We start from the raw sequence: 21,084 nt of genomic DNA on the forward strand, positions 1-21,084 counted from the left end.
TCTTACTCTTGACTTCGACATACGTGAATTGCTTAAAATAAGAAATAGTTTTTTAAAATGTGAGGGCAGATTCTTGGCATTTATTAGTTTAGGTCTTTTGGAAGACCAAAAGACCAAAAGACCTAAACTAGTTTTATTGAACTGATTATACATTAGCTCTACAAATGTTCTGTTTTGTTCCCCTCTTATGCCAGAAGTTCAAGCTACTGAGATTATGTTCCCTAATTATAGGTAATTCATGGGGCATAGGGCTTTAAGAATATATAAATATTTATTTACTTATTTGAGAGATGCACAAGAGAGTGTTTATGTGTGACCACTAGACAGAAAAGAGTCCCCATTTGCTGGTTCACTCCTGATGTGTTGGCAACTCCTGGGGCCGAATTGGGTTGCAGCCAGGGACCAGGAACTCTCCCATGTGGGTGGCAGGAACCTAGTTATTTGAGTCATCACAGCTGCCTCCCACGTCTGCATTGGTGGAAAGCTGGAGTCACAAGTCGGAGCCAAGAATTGAACTGAAGCACACTGATACACGTGCGGTACCTTTAACAGTGCCTGGTGTATAGTAAGAGTTAATAAATATTTGTGTTAGGGCCGGCGCCGCGGCTCACTAGGTTAATCCTCCACCTAGCGGCGCCGGCACACCGGGTTCTAGTCCCGGTTGGGGCGCCGGATTCTATCCCGGTTGCCCCTCTTCCAGGCCAGCTCTCTGCTGTGGCCAGGGAGTGCAGTGGAGGATGGCCCAGGTGCTTGGGCCCTGCACCCCATGGGAGACCAGGAAAAGCACCTGGCTCCTGGCTCCTGCCATCGGATCAGCGCGGTGCGCCGGCCGCAGCACGCCGGCCGCGGCGGCCATTGGAGGGTGAACCAACGGCAAAGGAAGACCTTTCTCTCTGTCTCTCTCTCTCACTGTCCACTCTGCCTGTCCAAAAAAAAAAAAAAAAATTGTGTTAAATGAATCTGTAAGAGGAAAGTCTTCTAGAGATAAACGATGGTTTACATCTGTTGACACTCTAGTGTTGTAATCACTTTAGAAACTTCATTTCTTTTTTTTTTTTTTTTAAGATTTTTATTTATTTGACAGGTAGAGTTACAGATAGTGAGAGAGACAGACAGAGAGAAAGGTCTTCCTTCTGTTGGTTCACTCCCCAAATGGCCGCAGTGGTCGGAACTGCACCAATCCGAAGCCAGGAGCCTCGCGCCTCCTCCGGGTCTCACATGCAGGTGAAGGGCCCAAGCACCTGGGCCGTTCTCCACTGCTATCCCAAGCCACAGCAGAGAGCTGGACTGAAAGAGGAGCAACCGAGACTAGAACCGGTGACCATATGGGATGCCAGCACCACAAGGGGAAGATTAACCTAGTGAGCCATGGTGCTGGCCCTGAAACTTCATTTCTAACATATTTCAAAAGTGAAATCTTATATTTTCTCTCTCTCTTTTTAAAGATTTATTTACTTGAAAGGCAGAGTTGGGGTAGGAGGAGAGACAGAGAATCTTCCATTCTCTGGTTCAGTCACCACAGTGGCTGGGCCTGGGCCAGGGCCAGGCCAAAGCTAGAAGCTAGGAAATTTTTCCAGGTCTCCCATGTGGCTGCAGGGGCCCAAGGACTTAGGCCATCCTTCACTGCTTTTCTGTATGCATTAGCAGGGAGCTGGATCAGAAGCAACAGGGACTTGAACTGGAGCCCCTATGGTTGTGCAAGTGGGTGGCTTAACCCACTATGCCACAGCACCAGCCTGTTTTCTCTTTTCCAAAGTGTTGCTGATCAGCAGATCATGGTTGTCCTTTAATGTTTTCTTCTCACTTACTCTATTCCTAGAGTTTGTCTCTTTAAATACAGTGTTTCTTTTTTTCTTTCTTCTTTATGGAGAAGCAGAGTTACAGAGAGATATCTTCCGTCTGCTGGTTTACTCCCTGAATGGCCACAATGGTGGAACTTGCCAGGAGCCAGGAGCTTCTTCAAGTCTCCCATGTGGATGCAGGGGCCCAAGTATTTGGCCTGTTTTCCACTGCTTTTCCCAGGCCATTAGCAGGAAGTTGGATCAGAAGAGGAGCAACCAGGACTTGAACCAGTACCCATATGGGATGCCAACATCACAGGCAGCAGCTCTATCCACTGTGCCACAATGCTGGATCCACTTAAGTGTTTCTTAAAATAAAAGGGAAAATATTTCTCTACAGTCCAATTCTTTGAGTCAGTTTTGTAGGTTGGCACATCTGTAACATTTAAAATTAAAACTGATTCTGGAATGATCATTCTGAGTTGTGGGTGGTTATACATAATTAGAGGATTTTCATATTTGACCTTATTCTCTCTTCAGTTACAAGTCATAATGTCTTCACATTTTAGCAAGATCTGCATATATAAGCATTTAGGAATATCCATCAGTGTAGAAGCAAAACTTTCTTTTAAAAATACAGACAATAAAATTCCAGTTGATTAGTAAAACATCTCTTAAAGCTTTGATTTAGAAAGTATGAATATCAGGGCTGGCATGGTGGCATAGGGGGTTAAGCTGCCACCTGTGATGCCAGCATCTCATATGGATGCCAGTTCAAGACCGGGCTGCTCCACTTCTGATCCAAATCCCTGCTAATGTTCCTGAGAAGGCAGTGGAGGACAGCCCAAGTACTTGGACCCCTGTACCCACATAGGAAACCCAGAAGAAGTTCCTGGTTCAGCCCTGGCCATTGCGGCCATTTGGGAAGTGAACTAGCAATGGAGGACCTCTCTCTCTCTCTCTGTCTCTCTTTATCTCTCTTTCTCGCTCTTTCTGGCTTTGCCTTTGAAATAAAGATCTTTAAAAATAACAAATATAAATATCAGCTTTTTCCATCAAATATGGCATATTCTTTTAAAGATTTATTTATTTGAAAGGCAGAGTTACAGAGAGGCAGAGAGAGAGAGAGAGAGGTCATCCCATCCACTGGTTCACTGCCTGGATGACCACAATGGCCAGAGCTGTGCCGGGCTGAAGCCAGGAGCCAGGAGCTTCTTCCAGGTCTCTCACATGGGTGCAGGGGCCCAAAGACTGGGACCATCTTCTACTGCTCTCCCAGGCCATAGTAGAGAGCTGGATCAGAAGTGGAGCAGCCGGGACTTGAACTAGCACATATGGGATGCTAGCACTGCAGGTAGCGGCTCTACCTGTATGCCACAGCGCCGGCCCCTGGAACATTCTTGATTTGGCATGTGTTCTTTTTTTCTTTCCTTCTTCCAGTTGGCCCAGGTACAACCATACTGCCTATATTTTGCTGAGGAAGACTTTTTTTTAAAACAAGTTGAATTTTCTAGAGAATACATACTCACATTAGCTGATATAGTCTGTTGCTACCTACCTTTTGAAAAGTCATCAGTAGGGGCCAGCACAGTGACGCAGAGAGTTAAAGTCCTGACCTCCAGCACCGGCATCGTGTGTGGGTGCCAGTTCGAATCCCTGCTGCTCCACTTCTGATCCAGCCCCCTGCTAATGTGCCTGGGAAAGCAGTGGAGGATAGCCCAAGTGTTTGGACCGCTGCATCCACTTGGGAGACCCAGAAGAAGCTCCAGGCTCCAGGCTTTGGATCAGCTAGCTCTGGCTGTTGTGGCCATTTGGGGAGTGAACAAGCAGATGGAAGATCTCTTTCTCTCTGTCTCTACTTCTCCCTGTGTAACTCTGTCTTTCAAATAAATAAAATAAATTTGCTTGTTTGTTTGTTTTTTACGATTATTTATTTGAAAGGCAGAATTAGAGGCAGAAAGAGAGAAGTCTTCCATCACTGGTTCACTCCCCAAATGGCTGCAATGGCAAGAGCTGAGCTGATCCAAAGCTAGGAGCCTGGAGCTTCTTCTGGGTTTCCCATGTAGGTATAGGGGCCCAAGGACTTGGGCCATCTTCTACTGCTTTCCCAGGCCACAGCAGGGAGCTGAATCAGAAGTGGAGCAGCCGGAACTCTAACCAGTGTCCATAAGTGATAAGCCGGCCCCTTATGTGATATTCTTTATGATAAGATTTATCATCCATAACAAAAATAATTTTTTTAATGTTGTAGTTTCTTCCTCTATGTAAAGTTTGACATCTTTCCCCCACTGGAATTTTTCCCTTGGTGTGTAGTCTTGTTAATGTTAAGAAATTATTGCTTGGCTCAGACAGTAATGTCACCTTCAGATTGCTTTGGAAGTTAGACTTTTATTTTCTGTGAGTTAACTCTTGAGTAGAATAATTGTAAATGTGACAGCTCTTTTGATGCCAGTCTCTCTGGAGTTTATCTGGAGCTCTCCTTCAAAGGTTGGCTTTGTTGTGTGCAGACAGACAGACATTAGCAGGCCTGGGCGTCTTCATTAACAGGAAACAAAATTCTCAGGAGAGCCACATAGAGTTTTCTTCGTTTATAACACAACGCAAATGCACAAAGTTCTACAAGCACTGAAGTTCTAAGGTTATCTTCTAGGCCTCTTTCTTCTTATTATTATTTTAGAAACCTTAAGGCCCTCTCCCCAAGCTGCCTAGAACTCTTAGTGAAGCAAATGACTCTTATTCACTGTCCAGTTGATCCAATTGAGTCTTTGATGTGATTTAAGAAAAGTCCTACCTTGGCTCTGAATACTGATTTACCAGGGTGAATAGGTTAAAGAGAGATTGGAAGTTGGAGCTGGTTCTCTCTTTAAACTGATTGACACCCACCCCCACTCCCTGCATTATTGAAGAGGTTGTTCGTGTTCTCAAGTAGCAGCACAAAAATCTCACACCCTGGTCAGATCAGTATGAAAACAGCTGCTGTGGCACAAAATGTCCTTCCTCTGTCCTCAGCTGAAGTTGGGGGAGGGACAAAGCCCAATTGTTACTTTACCCCATCCCATCTGCCTGCTAGAAGGCCTGTTTCCTACCCTTATGGTTTCTGCCTAACAAATGGTGTTTCTTTTTTACAGCATTATGATCCTGGACTTGTTGTGGTGATGGTAAACTTAGCAGTGGTAATTTTTTATTTTCAGACTGAATTACTCCTTTTGTCATCAGTGCACCAATATGTTAGGCTTACTTTCTCTGTCGTAGCCTTCATCCTTCTGCTTGGTCTTTTTCATTTTCCTTTCCTTTCCTTATGCAACTTGTCTGATCCTTGTTCATTAAAGGGTAATGTTAAGAAGGGATGTTTCTGTTTGTGTTAGAACTGCCAAAAAAAATCAGTTAAAACATTAAATTCTAATACTGTCAAAAACTTGATTTCCCCCCAATGTAATGGGCACTAGCACTTGCTACTGCAATTTATAAATTAAAACAAACTTTGACTGCCTTAGAAGGCAAAAGTACTAATGCAGAGTTTATAAACAGGGGTTTACAGAGATAATGAATTTGTACCAAAACTTTCTTGATTCTTGTAATGCAAATTTTGAGAGATCCAAAAAGAGCCAAAATAAATTCCTTTGATGTTTCTTTGAATTCTTTCATTGGACCATTTATTTTTTACCAGTAAATCCCTGACTGAGACGTTATGAAAGTGATATTGCACTTAGGAAGTCATTTTTATAACCTGTCTTTAATTTGGTCCTTTTGCTAAAGATTGCAGTCACTGCTTATTTATTATACCATTGGGCATAGGTAGCAATGCATTTTCATTTTGTTTTACAGGCAGTCTTTGATAGTATTCAAAGAAAGCTGTATTTGAGATTTTTTTTCCTGATAAAAGACATTGTTTATTTACTTAAGTAGGTTTTTTTTTAACTGTGATAATAATTCCCAATTATCTCTCAGTTGCTTAAAAAAAGTAATGAGATGTTGGTGATAAGTAGGTAATCTTATGAATTTTTCATTATGTTTTAAAGACAAAAAATTAATACCACAAATTTAGAGCAACTATGGATGCAATGGTTGCTAGTCATTTTGAAAATGGTTTCTTTCTTCTTCAGGACTAAAACCTGTCATGCTTGTGACATTTGTTCAAAAAAAATTTTTTAATACCTCAGATTTAGCCTGACAAAACTCAATTTTTAGCCCAAAGGTATAATATATATGTGTGTGTATAACAACAACAACAACCACAACAATTGTTTACACCAGCCTGAGTGACAGGATGAGGGAAGTAAACATTGTGTTTTTTTACTAAAGGTGTACAACGGATAAGGTAAGTCCTCTTTCAGTGGGCTTACATCACAATAAACAGCGCAAGTTGTGATGTAAAACAGCTGTGGTAGTAAAGTGCTTGTCTGCCCCATTTTGCTTTGTTTGGCTGGTTATGAGTGGATTAAATATACATTTATTTAAAAAATCTCCAGCATAGATCAATTAGTTTAAAGTCAATTTTCTTCGCAACTAGTCCTTTTCACAGCTTACGGACTATCACAGCCACTCTGGGAAAATGGGACCTCAGAGCACCAGTTTAAAAGTAAAAGTATTCTTTGTCCCTAAGGGCATCTAACTGTTGCTTTCTATTTAAATTTTTCACAATCCCATTTAATTGTAAAGCAGCCATTGAAAACAACAAAAAAATTAAACACATGGAGTTGTAATTTTTAATAACAATGATGCAGTTTTACTGTATCATGCTTAAAAATGTTTTTCTACTTATGTCAATTGAGAGATTTATTACCAGTTTTAAAAGTATGTGTGGGAGGTTACCAGTGAACAAAGTAAAGTAAATTCTTGGTGGGAAGTTAATTGGGGATTTTTTAAAGAAGAAACTAACAAAAGTTGTTAATTATAAACCTCATGGTGACATTGTTTAGAAGTGCTTGGCATTACTTAACTACTTAACTTTGCCATAGTAATCTGGAATTATCCCCAATTTGAAGATTAAACAATGTGGTTAGTTGGGTTTTAACTAGAAAAGTAAGGTTTGGGTGTAAGCTGTGAGAATGGCTTGTGTTTGGTTCACTGTAGCTTTCTGGTCTCTGCACTCCAAGGCAAGATCTCTAACCACCCAAGCCCAGTATGTGAAGTGAGTTGTTGGGCTGGCCTTGCCTCTTACCTTGATGATGTGTTCCTGTTACAGGGAGGACAGATCCCATCCCAATCGTTGTCAAGTATGATGTCATGGGCATGGGTCGCATGGAAATGGAGGTGAGTTGATCTCATTAATCTACTCGTTTTGTGGGATATTAAAAATTGATATTCCAAATTCAGACATCGGTGTAAGAATATTTGTGAGAAGCAGGAATATTTATCAGATTGCATGTAGTTTGAATATTTTTCTTGGGACTGTTAAGTTTTCACATTCTCATTTATTGCTACCTGTGAGACACATGGGGTGTAAGTAATGTCCCTGTTTTAGCTGAGGCAGAAAGCAGTTGGTTTGGTTATATAGCGAGGCAATATCAGACCTAGACCAAGATCCTGATGCTTGCTTCAGTAGGCAGTGTTACTCCAGTCTTAGAATATCTGCTGGGTGGAAGCTTTGCCCTTAAACCGTCTGGGCAGCTTTCATCTGTGATACCTGCATTTCACTGCCTAGAATATTTTCTCCATTTATATTAATTGTTTGGCAATGAACATTGAAATCTGTTATCAGCAACAAATGTGCCTGTAGGAAACTACCAGCATGAAAGAATTAATGAATTATTTTGCATGCTGTTTTCTCCATGGAGTGACAATAAAGCAAGAAGTAGCTGAGCAACATTCATCATAAATTTTTTTGTTTCCAAACAATATAGTTGTATGATGACTCTTTTCATAGATAATTTGGGTGCTTTAGGAGTGAAGACTAACCATATCGATTTTTGTCAAGCTTGATTATGCCGAAGATGCTACTGAACGACGCCGTGTCCTAGAAGTAGAGAAGGAAGACACAGAGGAGCTGAGACAGAAGTACAAGGTACATAACTGCTATAATCCAAAAGTTGTACTTATGAAATCTATATTTATTAAACAAAAGCTTTCTATTAAAAAAAAAGAAGTAGTAGTGGTATAAGGTACCAGTGAGCCACTCTTTATTTGGGGTGTGCAGAGTATAGAGGCTATATACTCACTTTTGGTGAAAAATATCTCTGTTGTTGATAGAATTAGTAAAACTTTTGGTGGTGGTTAGTAGTAGGTTTCCAATTTCTGTTACTTTTCTGTATCTTGCCTCTGTAAAGACTGTAGAGATAAGATCTTTTTCGTACATGGTTAATTAAACTCAGTTCTAAAGCACAGGTTCATCTTGGCCTATGGAAATATCAAGTTGAATTTATTCTTCCAATGTTTTTTAGAAAATTTTATTTATTTTCATTTTATTTGACAGGGGCAGAGATCTTCCATCTGCTGGTTCACTTCTGAAATGCCTGCATTAGCTAGGGTTGGACCAGGCTAAAGCCAGGAGCCAGGAACTCAATATGGGTCTCTCATGTGATTGGCAGAGACTCAAGTACTTGAGCCTTCACCTGCTGTCTCCTAGAGTATACGTAAGCAGGAAGCTGGAATTGGAAGTGGGGCCAGGACTTGAACCCAGGCACTCCAATATGGGGTGTGGGTGTCCCAAGCAGCATCTTAAGCACTTTGTGAAATGCCTACCCAGTTTTGTTTTAAAGAACATGCAGTAAGTTAGCTTTCCAAAAAAAGGTTGACAAGGGGGCCGGCACTGTGGCATAGTAGGCTAAGCCTCTGCCAGCTCTGCTGGCATCCCATAAAGACACTGCTTCATGTCCTGGCTGCTCCTCTTCCAATCCAGCTCTGCTATGGCCTGAGAAAGCAGTGGAGGATGGCCCAAGTGCTTTGGCCCCTGTACCTTCATGGAAGGCCTGGAGGAAGCTCCTGGTTCCTGGCTTCGGATCAGCTCAGCTCTGGCCATTGAGGCCATCTGGAGAGTGAACCAGCAGATGGAAGATCTTTCTCTCTGTCTCTCCCTCTTACTGTCTGTAACTTTACCTCTCAAACAAATTTTAAAAATATAAAATATATATATATATATAAAATTTCAGGTTTATTTATTTACGAGAGAGAGAGAGAGAGAGAGAGAGACAAAGAGAGATACAATGCTCGCAACAGCCAGTGCTGGACCAGGCCAAAGCTGAGACTCCATCTGGGTCTCCCACATAGGCAACAGGAAGCCTTGTCAGGCACATGAACAAAAAGATGGATCCCAGAAGTGGAGTAGCCAGGACTCAAACCAGGCACTCTGATACAGGACAAGGCATCCCAAGCTGCAACTCAACCCACTGCACCACAGCGCTTACTCATATCTTGGCACTTTGAAACCACAAGACCCTCCTCACTTTGGATTTGAGATCCAAATTCCCTGGATAGTTTACAAAAACCTGAAAGTGGGAATTTAAAATGACCTTAGACTGGGGGTGTTACAGATGCTTGACAAAAACAAGTAGAATTTTCTCTTTTCTTTTAAGATTTATTTTATTCACTTGAAGGAGTTATAGAAAGGTAGAGCCATAGAGAGAGAGAGGTCTTCCACCTGCTGGTTTACTCCCCAAATGACCACAGTGGTCAGAGCTGAGTTGATCCGAAGCCAGGAGCCGGGAGCTTTTTCTGGGTCTCCCACATGGGTGCAGGGGCCCAAGGACTTGGGCCATCTTCTATTGCTTTCCCAGGCCATAGCAGAGAGCTGGATTGGAAGTGGAGCAGCCAGGACTCGAACTGGTGCCCATGTGGGATACAGGTGCTACAGGCCAGGGCTTTAACCCACTGTGCCATAGTGCTGGCCCCACAAATAGAACTATTAAAAGGAGCTTAAGAAACCTGGAATATAGAGTTAACAGTTTTAAAATAAAGAATAGAATACCAGGGAGGCAGCACTGTGGCATAGTGGGTAAAGCCACTACCAACAGTGCCAGCATCCCATATGGGTGCCAGTTCGCGTCCTGGCTGCTCCACTTCTGATCGAGCTCTCTGCTATGGCCTGGGAAAGCAGTAGAAATGGCCCAAAGGTCCATGTGGAAAGACCCAGAGGAAGCTCCTGGCTTCGGATCAGCACAGTTCTGGTCATTGCAGCCAATTAGGGAGTGAACCAGCAGATGGAAGACACCCCCACCCACCGCCCATCTGTCTGTCCTTCTCTCTCTCTCTCTCTCTCTCTCTCTCTCTCTCTCTGCCTGTCCTTCTCTCTCTGTGTAACTCTGACTTTCAAATAAATAAATAAATCTTCTTTAAAAAATACTGAAAGAAAAGGAAGGGGTGGGGCAGAAACAGTATTTGAAGAATTAATGGCTAGGAATTTTTAGCATTTATAAAAGAGACCAAAATGTTACAGATATGAGAAGCCAAAGAATTCCAAACTGGTTAAATAAATAAAAAGACATCCACATGTGGACACATGCTTTTGTAACAGAGGATGCCTAAGTCACAGAGGTCTTAAAAGCACTCTAGTGAAAATGATTTTCTGTAATAGAAATACAGACTAATGACTTCTCAAAAGCTATCTTCTAGAAGCCAGAATATAGTGGAATGATGCAGACAGAGAAAGTATATGCCAGCCTAGAGTTAATGTGCATACTAACTGAACAAGGGCAAAAAAAAGTGATTTCAGACAAACAAAAGCTATGAAAATTCACTAGGAAAATAACAAAGGATCTACTTCAAAGAGAAAGTGGCCACAGAAATAAGATTTGAGGTAGTAGAATAAATGATGAAGATAGAAAATGGGTATTTATTAAGTAAACATAAAATAAAATAAGCATTATGTAAAATAGTTTCTGTGGGGTTTAAAAAAGGGGGGGACTGGCATTGTGGCGCAGCAGTTAAGCCACCACCTATGATGCTGGTATGCCACGTGAGTGCTGGTTCACTTCCTGGCTGCTCCGGTTCCAATTCAGATTCTTGCTGATGTGTGAAAGGCAGCGAAGACGGCCCTGGTACTGGTAATGTACATAAAACATAAGGTTACAGAAAAGGGATGGAAGAACACATGCCAGGTGTACCTAAACAAAACTGTTGCAGTCTTGTGAGATAAAATAAACATTGAGGTATGTAGCATCACTAGCATTCACTTCAGCTGTAAACACTATTAAATTTGTATGTACTTACAGCACTACCTGAAAATATGAAAATCAAAAGCTGATGAAACTGTAAGGAGAAATGTTATATCCACCATCACTGGGAGACTTTAACATGTTATCTCAGTAATTCATAAAGGAAGCAGAGAAAAAAATCAGCAAAAATATTTAGATATTTAGTGGTTAAGATACACCTGAGATACGCATCCCGTATTGGAGATGACTTGGATTGTGTTCTGGGCTCCTGGCTTTGGCCTGGCCCAGCCCTGACTATAAAAGGGATTTGGAGAAATGAGCCAACAGGTAGAAAATCTCTCTGTCTCCATCTCTATCTCTGCCTTTCAAATAATTTTTTAAGAGGTTTATTTATTTATTTATTTGAAAGGCAGGGTTACAGAATGGGAGAGACACAGAAAGAGAAGTCTTCCATCTGCTGGTTCACTCCCTACATGGCCGCAGCAGGTGGGGCTGGGCCAGTCTGAGTCAGGCGCCTAAAGCTTCTTCCCAGTCTTCCATGTGGGTGCAGGGCCCAAGGACCTGGGCTGTCCTCCACTGCCTTCCCAGGCATACAGCAGGGAGCTGGATCAGAAGTGGAGCAGCTGGGACTCGAACTGTCCTCCATATGGGATGCCGGCATTGCATAGCTTTACCTGCTAAGCCACAACACTGGCCCCTCAGATAAATTTTTGAAAACCCACAAAAATAGTTGTTTGACATATTTGTGATACTAAAAGGAGAAAAACATATAAAACCAATATCAATAATAAAAAATAAGGCATTGCAGATGCAGCAGGCACTAAGATTAGTTATTTTGCAGTCAGAAACAGGTACTCCAGTGTGGTACAGACGCATCTTCACTAGTGGCTTAACTGCTAATGCTAGGCCAAATACCTTTCCCCTTGATTCCACTAACTTCTTTAAAAAGGATCATGCCAGGGTGGACTTTGTTTTTTCATTTTTATTTATTTGAAAGGCAGAACACAGTGAGAGACAGCTCTTCTGTCCTCTGGTTCACTTCCCAAGATGCCTGCAATGCCAGACCAAATTCAGGAGCTAGGAACTCTATCCAGGTTTCCCGTGTGGGTGGCAGGAATTCAAGTGCTTAGGCCAGCATCCTTTGCCGCACAGGTGCATGAGCAGGAAGCTGGATTGGAAACAGAGGCAGGATTGAATCCCAGGCACCTTTTTTTTTTTAAGATTTTATTTAGTGTTTTTTGTTTGTTTGTTTGTTTGTTTTTTGAGAAGTAGAGTTACAGAGACAGATAGACTAAAAGGTCTTCTGTCCGCTGGTTCACTCCCCAAATGGCCACAATGGCCAGAGCTGGACCTATCTGAAGCCAGGAGCCAGAGCATCTCCTGGGTCTCCCAAGCAAGTGCAGGGGCCCAAGCACTTAGGCCATCCTCTGCTGCTTTCCCAGGATCAGGCACTCTTGATATGACATAGAGGCATCCCAAGTGTTGGCTCAACCCTCTGGTGCCAAAATAAAATTGGTGCCCAAGATAAAATTTTCATCTAGCTGTCTTCTATTTTTCTGGAATTTCAATTACATGTATATTATTCTATTCTCCATGACTCTTGGTTTGTTTGTTTTTATTTTTCTCTGGCTCTTAACCTTTTTTCCTTGTCTCTGTGCTAGAATCTAAGTAATTCCATCTGTATTCTACTCTACTACATCTTTTTATTTAAGATTTAATTCATGGGCCGTAATTTTCACTCCTTTAAAAAGCCTTCCAACTCAAAAGGTTTTTAGTATAGCCCACAAGGCTATGCAGCCATTACTAGGATCTAATTCCAGAACATTTTCATTACTGTACTACAATATATTTTTATCTATATCTAATCTGTTTTAGGGCTTTTTGTTTTCTGTTGTTTGGTTTGTTTATATTTAATGTTTACATTTTCCAGTTGTAAAATTCTCTATGTATTCTGCCTAATTATTTTTTTTTTAAGATTTTATTTATTTATTTGAAAGTCAGAGTTACACTGAGAGAGGAGAGGCAGAGAGAGCAAGAGAGAATGAGGTCTTCCATCCACTGGGTCACTCCCCAATTGGCCATAACGGCTGGAGCTGCGCCAGTCTGAAGCCAGGAGCCAAGAGCTTCCTCCGTGTCACCCACGTGGATGTGGGGGCCCAAGGACTTGGGCCATTTTCCACTGCTTTCCCAGGCTGTAGCAGAGAGCTGGATTGGAAGTGGAGTAGCTGGGTCTCGAACCAGCGCCCATATGGGATGCCGGCACTTCAGGCCAGGGCGTTAACCCGCTGCGCCACAGCATTAGCCCCTGCCTAATTATTTTTATGGTGTTTTATGCTTTCTCATTTTTCTAATTCTACTTTATATTTAAATATTCTTTAATTACTCCCTTTTTTTTTCTTTTTATGTATTTGAAAGGCAGAGTTACAGAGAGAGTAAGAGACAGAGAGAGAGGTCTTCTGTCTGCTAGTTCACTCCCCAAATGGCCACAATGGCCCAGGCTGGGCCAGGCCAAAGCCTGGAGCTGAGAGCATCTTCCAGGTCTCCCACGTGGGTGCAGGGGCCCAAGCACTTGGGCCATTCTCTGCCGCTTTCCCAGGCACATTAGAAGGGAGCTGGATAGGAAGTGGAGCAGCTGGGACTCAAAACAGCGCCCATATGGAATGCTGGCATTATAGGCAGCAACCTAACCCACCGTGCCACCAAGCCAGCTCCCTAATTACCCTGTATTCTGTAACAGACTATTCTAATATCTGTGTTCTTGGGGCATAAATCTGGTGCTAAATTGATTGATTTCCTTTGTGTTTGATGATTTTAATTCCAGTTCATGTTTGGTTGGACTTAATCTTGGAAAAATTTTAGGGACAAAATCGAAGATGCTTTCTGAGAGGATTCTTAGTTCCTCTGCCAAGATGCAGAGATCCTGTGATGTTTTCAGCTTACCTCCATGTTCTGTTGTCGAATAAGGAATCTCAGGTTTAGCTCCTCACCTTGCTCACATCTCAGACCAGTGTTTTCATTGTGCCTCTTGAGGATTTACATGTCTTCGAGTGGGTTTAGCAATGCAGTGAAAATTGTGTTTTATATTGAATCTGTTTGGTTTTTACACAAGGGTAGGAAGAGGAGATACCTAAGTATCATGCCCACCATATTGCCAAAAACAAAATGAAATTAAACTTTTTTTCCTGTAAGATTTATTTTATTTATTTGAAAGGCAGAGTGTCAGAGAGAGAAAAATCTTTATCCACTGGTTCACTCTCCAAATGGTCGCCATAGCTGTGGCTCGAGTGGACTGAAGCCAGGAGCCATGAACTCCATCCAGGTCTCCCCCACTTGGGTAACAGGGGCCCAGGTACTTGGGCCATCTTCCGCTGCTTCCCCTAGCACATTAACAGAAAGCTGGATCAGAAGCAGAGCAGCCAGGACTCCAGCCAGAACTCCAATATGGAATGCTGGTGTCACAGCTACGATGTAACTTGTCCCACAACACCAGCTCTGAAATTAAACTCTTAAACATCTGTTAATCTGAATAAAACTAATGTTAGTACAACTACACACAAATTAACCCACCAAATTGTCTTTTGTCTGGCTGTTTCTCATACACTAAATTTTGTGAAAATTCTCTTCTGTCCTCAGGTAATGAAGGCTAATTTATAATACCTTAAATTCTGTGAAGTTCATTTTTTATGTTTTGTGATTCTTACAGGATTATGTTGACAAAGAGAAGGCAATTGCAAAAGCCTTGGAAGACCTAAGAGCCAACTTTTACTGTGAACTCTGTGATAAGCAATATCAGAAGCATCAGGAATTTGACAACCATATCAACTCCTATGACCATGCCCACAAGCAGGTGAGGAGTAGTTACTTGCTACAAAGAAAAAAGATACTTTATCTCTTGTGAAAACTATTGAACTTTCTGTGGTTTCTTGTGTTTGCCAATCTTTATTAGAGGTCATCTGACACACTTGATTTTTTCCAGTGGCAGAAATCCTGACATAGACATGCGTTTTTTCTCCCTGCCACCTCCCTCTGACTCTTTCAAGTAGAAAGAATTGTTTCATAAATCTTGTATAATGTTTTTGGCTTTGAGTGATTTCTAAATTATTATTAAATTTGATAATTTAGCTGAAGATTACTGGGAGTTTTATTTTATTTCTCCCCTTTCCTAAGCATGTTAAATGGTGAGGAGTTATACCAGAATGTTATCTTTTCAATTTCTCTAAGAGTTTGTGCTTTATTGGCTATTGTTTCTTATCAGTAAGTCATTTCGTTATTCAGTATGCTTTGAAAGAGGATAAATCTTGTGGCGGAAAATAAAATTAGGTGCTCTCTCAAACAGAAAATTCTCTTGCTGCTTGTTGAAGAACTGAGAAACTAATTGCGCTTTCTTTGCAGTCTTTTTGTTTTAATTGGGTTGGAGAAGCAGCTTGTACCTCCCTAGTTACTGGTGTACAAAAGATGGCAATAATTCTCGGAGATTTTAGAAGGGAGAAATGAATCTTCAGATTTGTAGGATAATTCTGTCTTTAATTAAGGGTTTTGGTCTACTTGCTGTGGGGTTACATTTGCATAACTTCTTGGGTATTTGGGGAGTGAAATAGTTGTATGTTTACAGAATTTATGAGCACTGCTGGAAGGGTAACTTGGACTTGTTGAACCAAGATTTTTTTTTTTTTTTTAAACTTTTCTTTCGTCTTCCAAACCAACTAAGATTTCAGTGCACAGGTAAAAGGCAAGGTTTGACCAGTTTTACCCTTAATACTATAGAGAAAATTTATGAGCTGATTGTGTTACTGTTTGTGACAGTCTTGTGCACATTTAACCATACCTAATCGATGTAAGAGTCTTCTACTTAAAAAGTTGTGTTCAACACAGTTTTTCAACATATTACATACCTTTGGACATTGTTTTAATGTATTGTCAGCTGTACTTGATTCAAAGAAGAGAAATTTATAAGGCGTATATATGGATAAGACATTGACGATTACCTTATTCCTTCGAAGAATCATCTTTCAAGAAAGAAAAATACAACAGTGAATACTACCTATGTAGTAACTTTTCTAGTTTTTCAGTGTATTTATAATTTTTCATAGAATTAATAACAAAGATGTTTAGCATCTAACTGCATAACCCCCTTTTTGGGCTCTTGAAATTTTCTTGCATTAAAAAGTATCTGATAGCCTGTGCAAAAAAAAAAAAAAAAAAATCAGAAAGGTTATGTTTTTAGGTGTTGAGAAGTCTCTGAATTAAGTTTGAAGTAGAAAAAAGCAAACCAGGAAAACTGTCTCAAACTTGAAAAATAACTTTAAGGAGAAAAGTTCTACTAGAGAAAAATAGATAACCAAGTTAAATCTGAACAAAAGTACAGAACTAACAACATTCACATTGACAGCGTTAAGTTAGTGTGATGGATGAGAAAGATTTTGTGATATTGCTCTCAACCTGAGTGAAGTAGAAATTGTTTCAGCTGTGGGTCATTTGAATTTGACGTATTTATTATTCTGTGTATCTTACGTTGACTCAGTTTCTCTCACTACTTTTCTCTATTGCAGTGGTTTTCCAAACTTGGGAGATTTGGCCCCAAGGGGCACTTGGCAGTGTTTGCAGGCATTTTTAGTTGTCATAGCTAGAAGGGTGGTGCTGTGGGCATCTTGTAGACATAGGCCAGGTGTGCTGCTAAACAAGCTGCAATGCTCAGGAATACCTCTAGAAACAAAGAATGACTTGGTTCCAAATGGCAGTCAGCACGCTTAGGTTGAGAAACCCTGTTACATTAAAACTCTGGAAAACTTCCAGATATGTATGAAGCTATGATATCATTTGACCTTCGCTTAGTACAACCAAATTATTATCATGTTACATGCCCAGTTATGCTGTAAACATGTATTAAATGCTCATCTAGAGAGAATCCAGAATATATACTTAATACTTTTATAGATTATCATCAATATAAAAATAAATTAAGGATTTCTTATGGAGAACTCATGGGCTATATATCCACTAATATAGAATATAGTTGTGACCTCTGATCTGGGGAAAATGTTTAGCAGGTATGATTAAATGGAAGCATTTGAGTTTATTTCTTCACTTTAATCAAGAGCTCATCATAGGTATTGGAAAAGAACAGATTTTTTTTTTTTTTTGTAGTTTTTCATTTGGTTGAAATGTAGGCCTTTTCATCTTCATATTTCTGTCTTAATGCAAATAAGAGACTCTCCAAACAGTATTTATATAAATATACAAACAAAAAAGCACACTACTGAATTTTTTATAGTTCAGTTCTCTGCACTCTGAATTCTAAGGAACCCTTAATTGACCTTGGTACAACACAGCTAGATAACCTCTAGCACAGGTGTGGGGAACATTTTTTTCTGCCAAGAGCCATTGGATATATAAATTTACATCATTTGCAGGCCATACAAAATTAACTTAAAAATTAGCCTGTTGTAAATTTATTGAATTTCTAGTCCTACCTGCAGTTGTCCTGGAAGGATCAGACCGAATGATTTCACAGGTCTTACACAGCCTGCAGGCTGGACATTCCCCACCCCTGCTCTAGTAGAAGGTAGGGCATATTTTTCATTCCTCTCTGATGGACATGAAATTACCATACAAATGGGCCTTCCATTTTTCCAAATTCTTGTGCTAAAGTCATAAAGACACCCTGTCTTGTCTTCCAGGAAGGCACACAGGATTATTATGAATCTGAGATAATAGGTAAGTACTTTCACCCCTATATTAGCAATCCCTAGTTGGCATCTTCTTGCAAATTTTTACCATTAAAATTTGTCAGAGAAATAATCTGTTATGTTAGTGGTAAACTACTACTATAGGCGAAATCCTGAACATACCCTGTCTTTATCAAGCACGCACAGTCCCATGCATAGAGATTCTGGGGGAGGCATCATGTGCCTCTCCCTAGTCACTGATTTTTCTCAGATTTTCTAAGATTTGTGAAGTCACTAATGCAAAATATTAAGACTCAGCTTAATCTTCAAAAATGAAAAAGGTAATGAGACACTTTGACTCCTGAGTAGTTTAACCCTAGTCTTCAAATGATCAATTTTAATACATTTTGAAACCTCCAAGAGTAGACCTTTCCATTCCCTAAGAGATAATCCTATCTGTGATTTCTTCGTGTACAAATTCGTTCTGCCATGCCTGAGCGCTCAATAAACATTAACACTGATCATCTTCTACCTTTTTGGCTGTTATAACTTAGAGTTAAATTTGAAACTAAAACTTTTCCCTTCCTACCTCCTTGCCTTTTTAGTTTTTTGCATATATTTTTAAAAGCTCATATGCTAATAGACACAGCTATGTAAACTATTTTCTGTAGATTTTCAAAGGACCTAAAATTCAAACTCCAATGAATGTTCTTTTTCCCAGAAGTAAATTTGTAGCACCACGTTTAAGGATTGGTGCCTAATTTTAACTCTTTCTCTGTCTTTATTGTTTGCTTTCTTTCTTGGTACCTTTTTACCTACTCCAGATTTTTCCAATCTTTTTCTACTTATGCCACTAAGGGTTCCTTCTGTTACACAAACCAGAGTTAACACAGTGTCTCTGATACATTTTGTCTGGTAGTCATGATGTCATCATTTTCCCCCTTGAATGTCAGTTGGTTTCCAATTTTTTTTAATTGAGAGATTTTACATAATTCTGTATTTGGCTTGTCTTGAAAAATTATCTGACTACTTTAGGCCTACATTTCAACGAGACAGTTGGCTACAGTTGAGTAGTTGTCGTCTCTATGCACATTCTCTAATTAGCAGTGATCTCTCCTTCCTGTTATCATACAACAATCTGTAACTTACGTTACCTGCCAAATACCTCTAAATATTCGAGTTTGTAACCCAGGCCTGTACTTTCCCTCCCTTCCCACACAGGTTCCCTTGGGTTCTGATTAACACTAGGAAAGTAGCACATTGAAAAGCTGACACCTTACTGTAGTGTTGGGACCAACTTGCTTGTGATTTCCATCTGCACTAGTATAATCCGATTATCAAAACTTAGTGCTATAAAATAGCTTCAGAAAGTCCCTCAATTTACTGAAATAATCTATATCTCAGCAGAAAGAATGCTTTTAGCCTGCCTCTTCTTTCTTTAAGATTGCCTTAGTATTCTGAAAACCCCTATACTTTTTACATTTTCTAAAAAAACTGAAGTTTTATTGAATAGAAAGTCTATTTCAATGATGAATAAAAGTAGTAGTTGTCTGAACTTTAAATAAAGATTCATTTATTTTTTTGAAGGATAGAATGACAGAGAGAGAAGGAGGGAGGGGAAGAGAGAGATCCAGAGATCTTATATCTGCTGGTTCACTCCCCAGATGAGACCACAACATCTAGGATTGGGCCAGGCTGAAGCCAGGAGCCAGGAACTCTATCCAGGTCTCCCACATTGGTGGTAGGGACCAAGTACTTGGGTCATTGTGGTGCTATCTCCAAGATGCATTAGTAAGAATTTGGATCAGAAGTGCAGAGTAGCTGGGACTTGAATCAACCACCTTGGTATGGGATATAGGCATTCTAAGTAGTGGCTTAACCCACTGCACCACCACACATGCCTCTTCAAAGATTTTATTTATTTATTTGACAGGTAGAGTTACAGACAGTGAGAGACAGATAGAGAGAAAGGTCTTCCTTCTGTTGGTTCACTCCCCAAATGGCTGCAACGGCCGGAGCTACGCCAATCTGAAGCCAGGAGCCAGGTGCTTCTTCCTGGTCTCCCACGCAGGTGCAGGGGCCTAAGGACTTGGGCCATCCTCCACTGCCTTCCCAGGCCACAGCAGAGAGCTGGACTGGAAGAGGAGCAGTCAGGACTAGAACCCGGTGCCCATATGAGATGCCAACACCGCAGGTGGAGGATTAACCTAGTTCACCGCGATGCTGGCCCCTACATGGCCTCTTCTGAGCATTAAATAGCTGGATTCAGCCGGCGCCGTGGCTCAATAGGCTAATCCTCCACCTTGCGGCGCCGGCACACCGGGTTCTAGTCCCGGTTGGGGCGCCGGATTCTGTCCCGGTTGCCCCTCTTCCAGGCCAGCTCTCTGCTATGGCCAGGGAGTGCAGTGGAGGATGGCCCAGGTGCTTGGGCCCTGCACCCCATGGGAGACCAGGAAAAAAAGCACCTGGCTCCTGGCTCCTGCCAGGATCAGCGCGGTGCGCCGGCTGCAGCGGCGGCCATTGGAGGGTGAACCAGCGGCAAAGGAAGACCTTTCTCTCTCTGTCTCTCTCTCTCACTGTCCACTCTGCCTGTCAAAAAAAAAAAAAAAAAAAAAAAAAAAAAATAGCTGGATTCAAACAGATGAAGCCTATAGCAGCCACTATTGACTTCTCATCTAAATTGTACAGAATAGAACTATACTAACACATGACTCAGCTAGCTTTGTCTTAACTGTTGTAGCTGCTGCTTGATGGCATTACTTTGTCTTAGTTGATTATTTGAGTCAGTAACATATATCAGTAAGGTACAGAAGTTTTAAGAGTTTTCCTCATTACTCAAAAATGAAACATTTCTGAGTTGAAGTGTCTTCTGAGAAATTCTTTGATGATAGGAAGGAATGATCTTGTTTCAACTTCACCAGGACTTCATTAAAGTTTGGAGTAATCACTTTCCACTTGAGGTTTTACTGTTTACTAATTGCCTCTTAGGATAGTTTACAGTATTCAGTATGCTTCAGATATGTGGCACTAGGGCAAATACACATCAAAAAATCAATTGGACCTCTACTAAGAGATTTCTTTTTAAGTGCAGCTTTGAAATTTAGTAAGGAAAGAACATACAAGTAAATTAAAAGGCAAGATGACAGAAGGTAACTCTAGGATTAAATTTTTTATAAATGACTTATTTTTTGTTTTTAAGATTTATTTATTTGAAAGGCAGAGAGAGAAATCTATCTGCTGGTTCACTCCCTAGGTGGCCACAATAGCGGGAACTGGTCCAGGCTAAAGCAGGGAACCTGGAACTCCATCTTGGTGGCAGGGGCCCAAGTCATTGGGCCATCTTCCACTGCTTTCCCAGGTGCATTTAGCAGGAAGCTGAATCAGAAGTGGAGCAGCCCACATTCCAATATAGGATGCCGGTGTTGCAAGTGGTGTTTAAGCCACTATGCCAACAATGCCAGTCCCCCAAAAGTGACATTTCTAAGAATTGAAACCACCAAGAATCAGATTCTAATGAAGATGTTCCATTAGTACTGTCTATTTTGGGAG

General features: G+C 40.9%; 1 protein-coding gene across 13 annotated transcripts in view; it reads left to right on the forward strand.

The window, feature by feature from the left end:
• GPATCH8 (G-patch domain containing 8) overlaps positions 1–21,084 on the forward strand; it is a 100,106-nt gene that overhangs the window by 59,070 nt on the left and 19,952 nt on the right. For 6 of the 13 annotated variants that reach the window (XM_070060611.1, XM_051825740.2, XM_089316950.1 and 3 more), the window contains 4 exons: positions 4,910–4,954; positions 6,967–7,034; positions 7,699–7,785; positions 14,574–14,717. In XM_070060611.1, coding sequence (XP_069916712.1) covers positions 7,008–7,034; positions 7,699–7,785; positions 14,574–14,717 — 258 coding nt within the window. In that variant the 5' untranslated portion in view covers positions 4,910–4,954; positions 6,967–7,007. Of the gene's footprint in view, positions 1–4,909; positions 4,955–6,966; positions 7,035–7,698; positions 7,786–14,573; positions 14,718–17,547; positions 17,585–21,084 lie in introns of all 13 variants that reach the window. The other 7 variants (XM_008271582.5, XM_008271583.4, XM_070060610.2 and 4 more) reach the window with 2 other exon arrangements.

The sequence above is a fragment of the Oryctolagus cuniculus genome, chromosome 17, assembly GCF_051225735.1.
Source record: "Oryctolagus cuniculus isolate XC-2025 breed Fujian yellow rabbit chromosome 17, ASM5122573v1, whole genome shotgun sequence".
Taxonomy (NCBI): Eukaryota; Metazoa; Chordata; class Mammalia; order Lagomorpha; family Leporidae; genus Oryctolagus; species Oryctolagus cuniculus.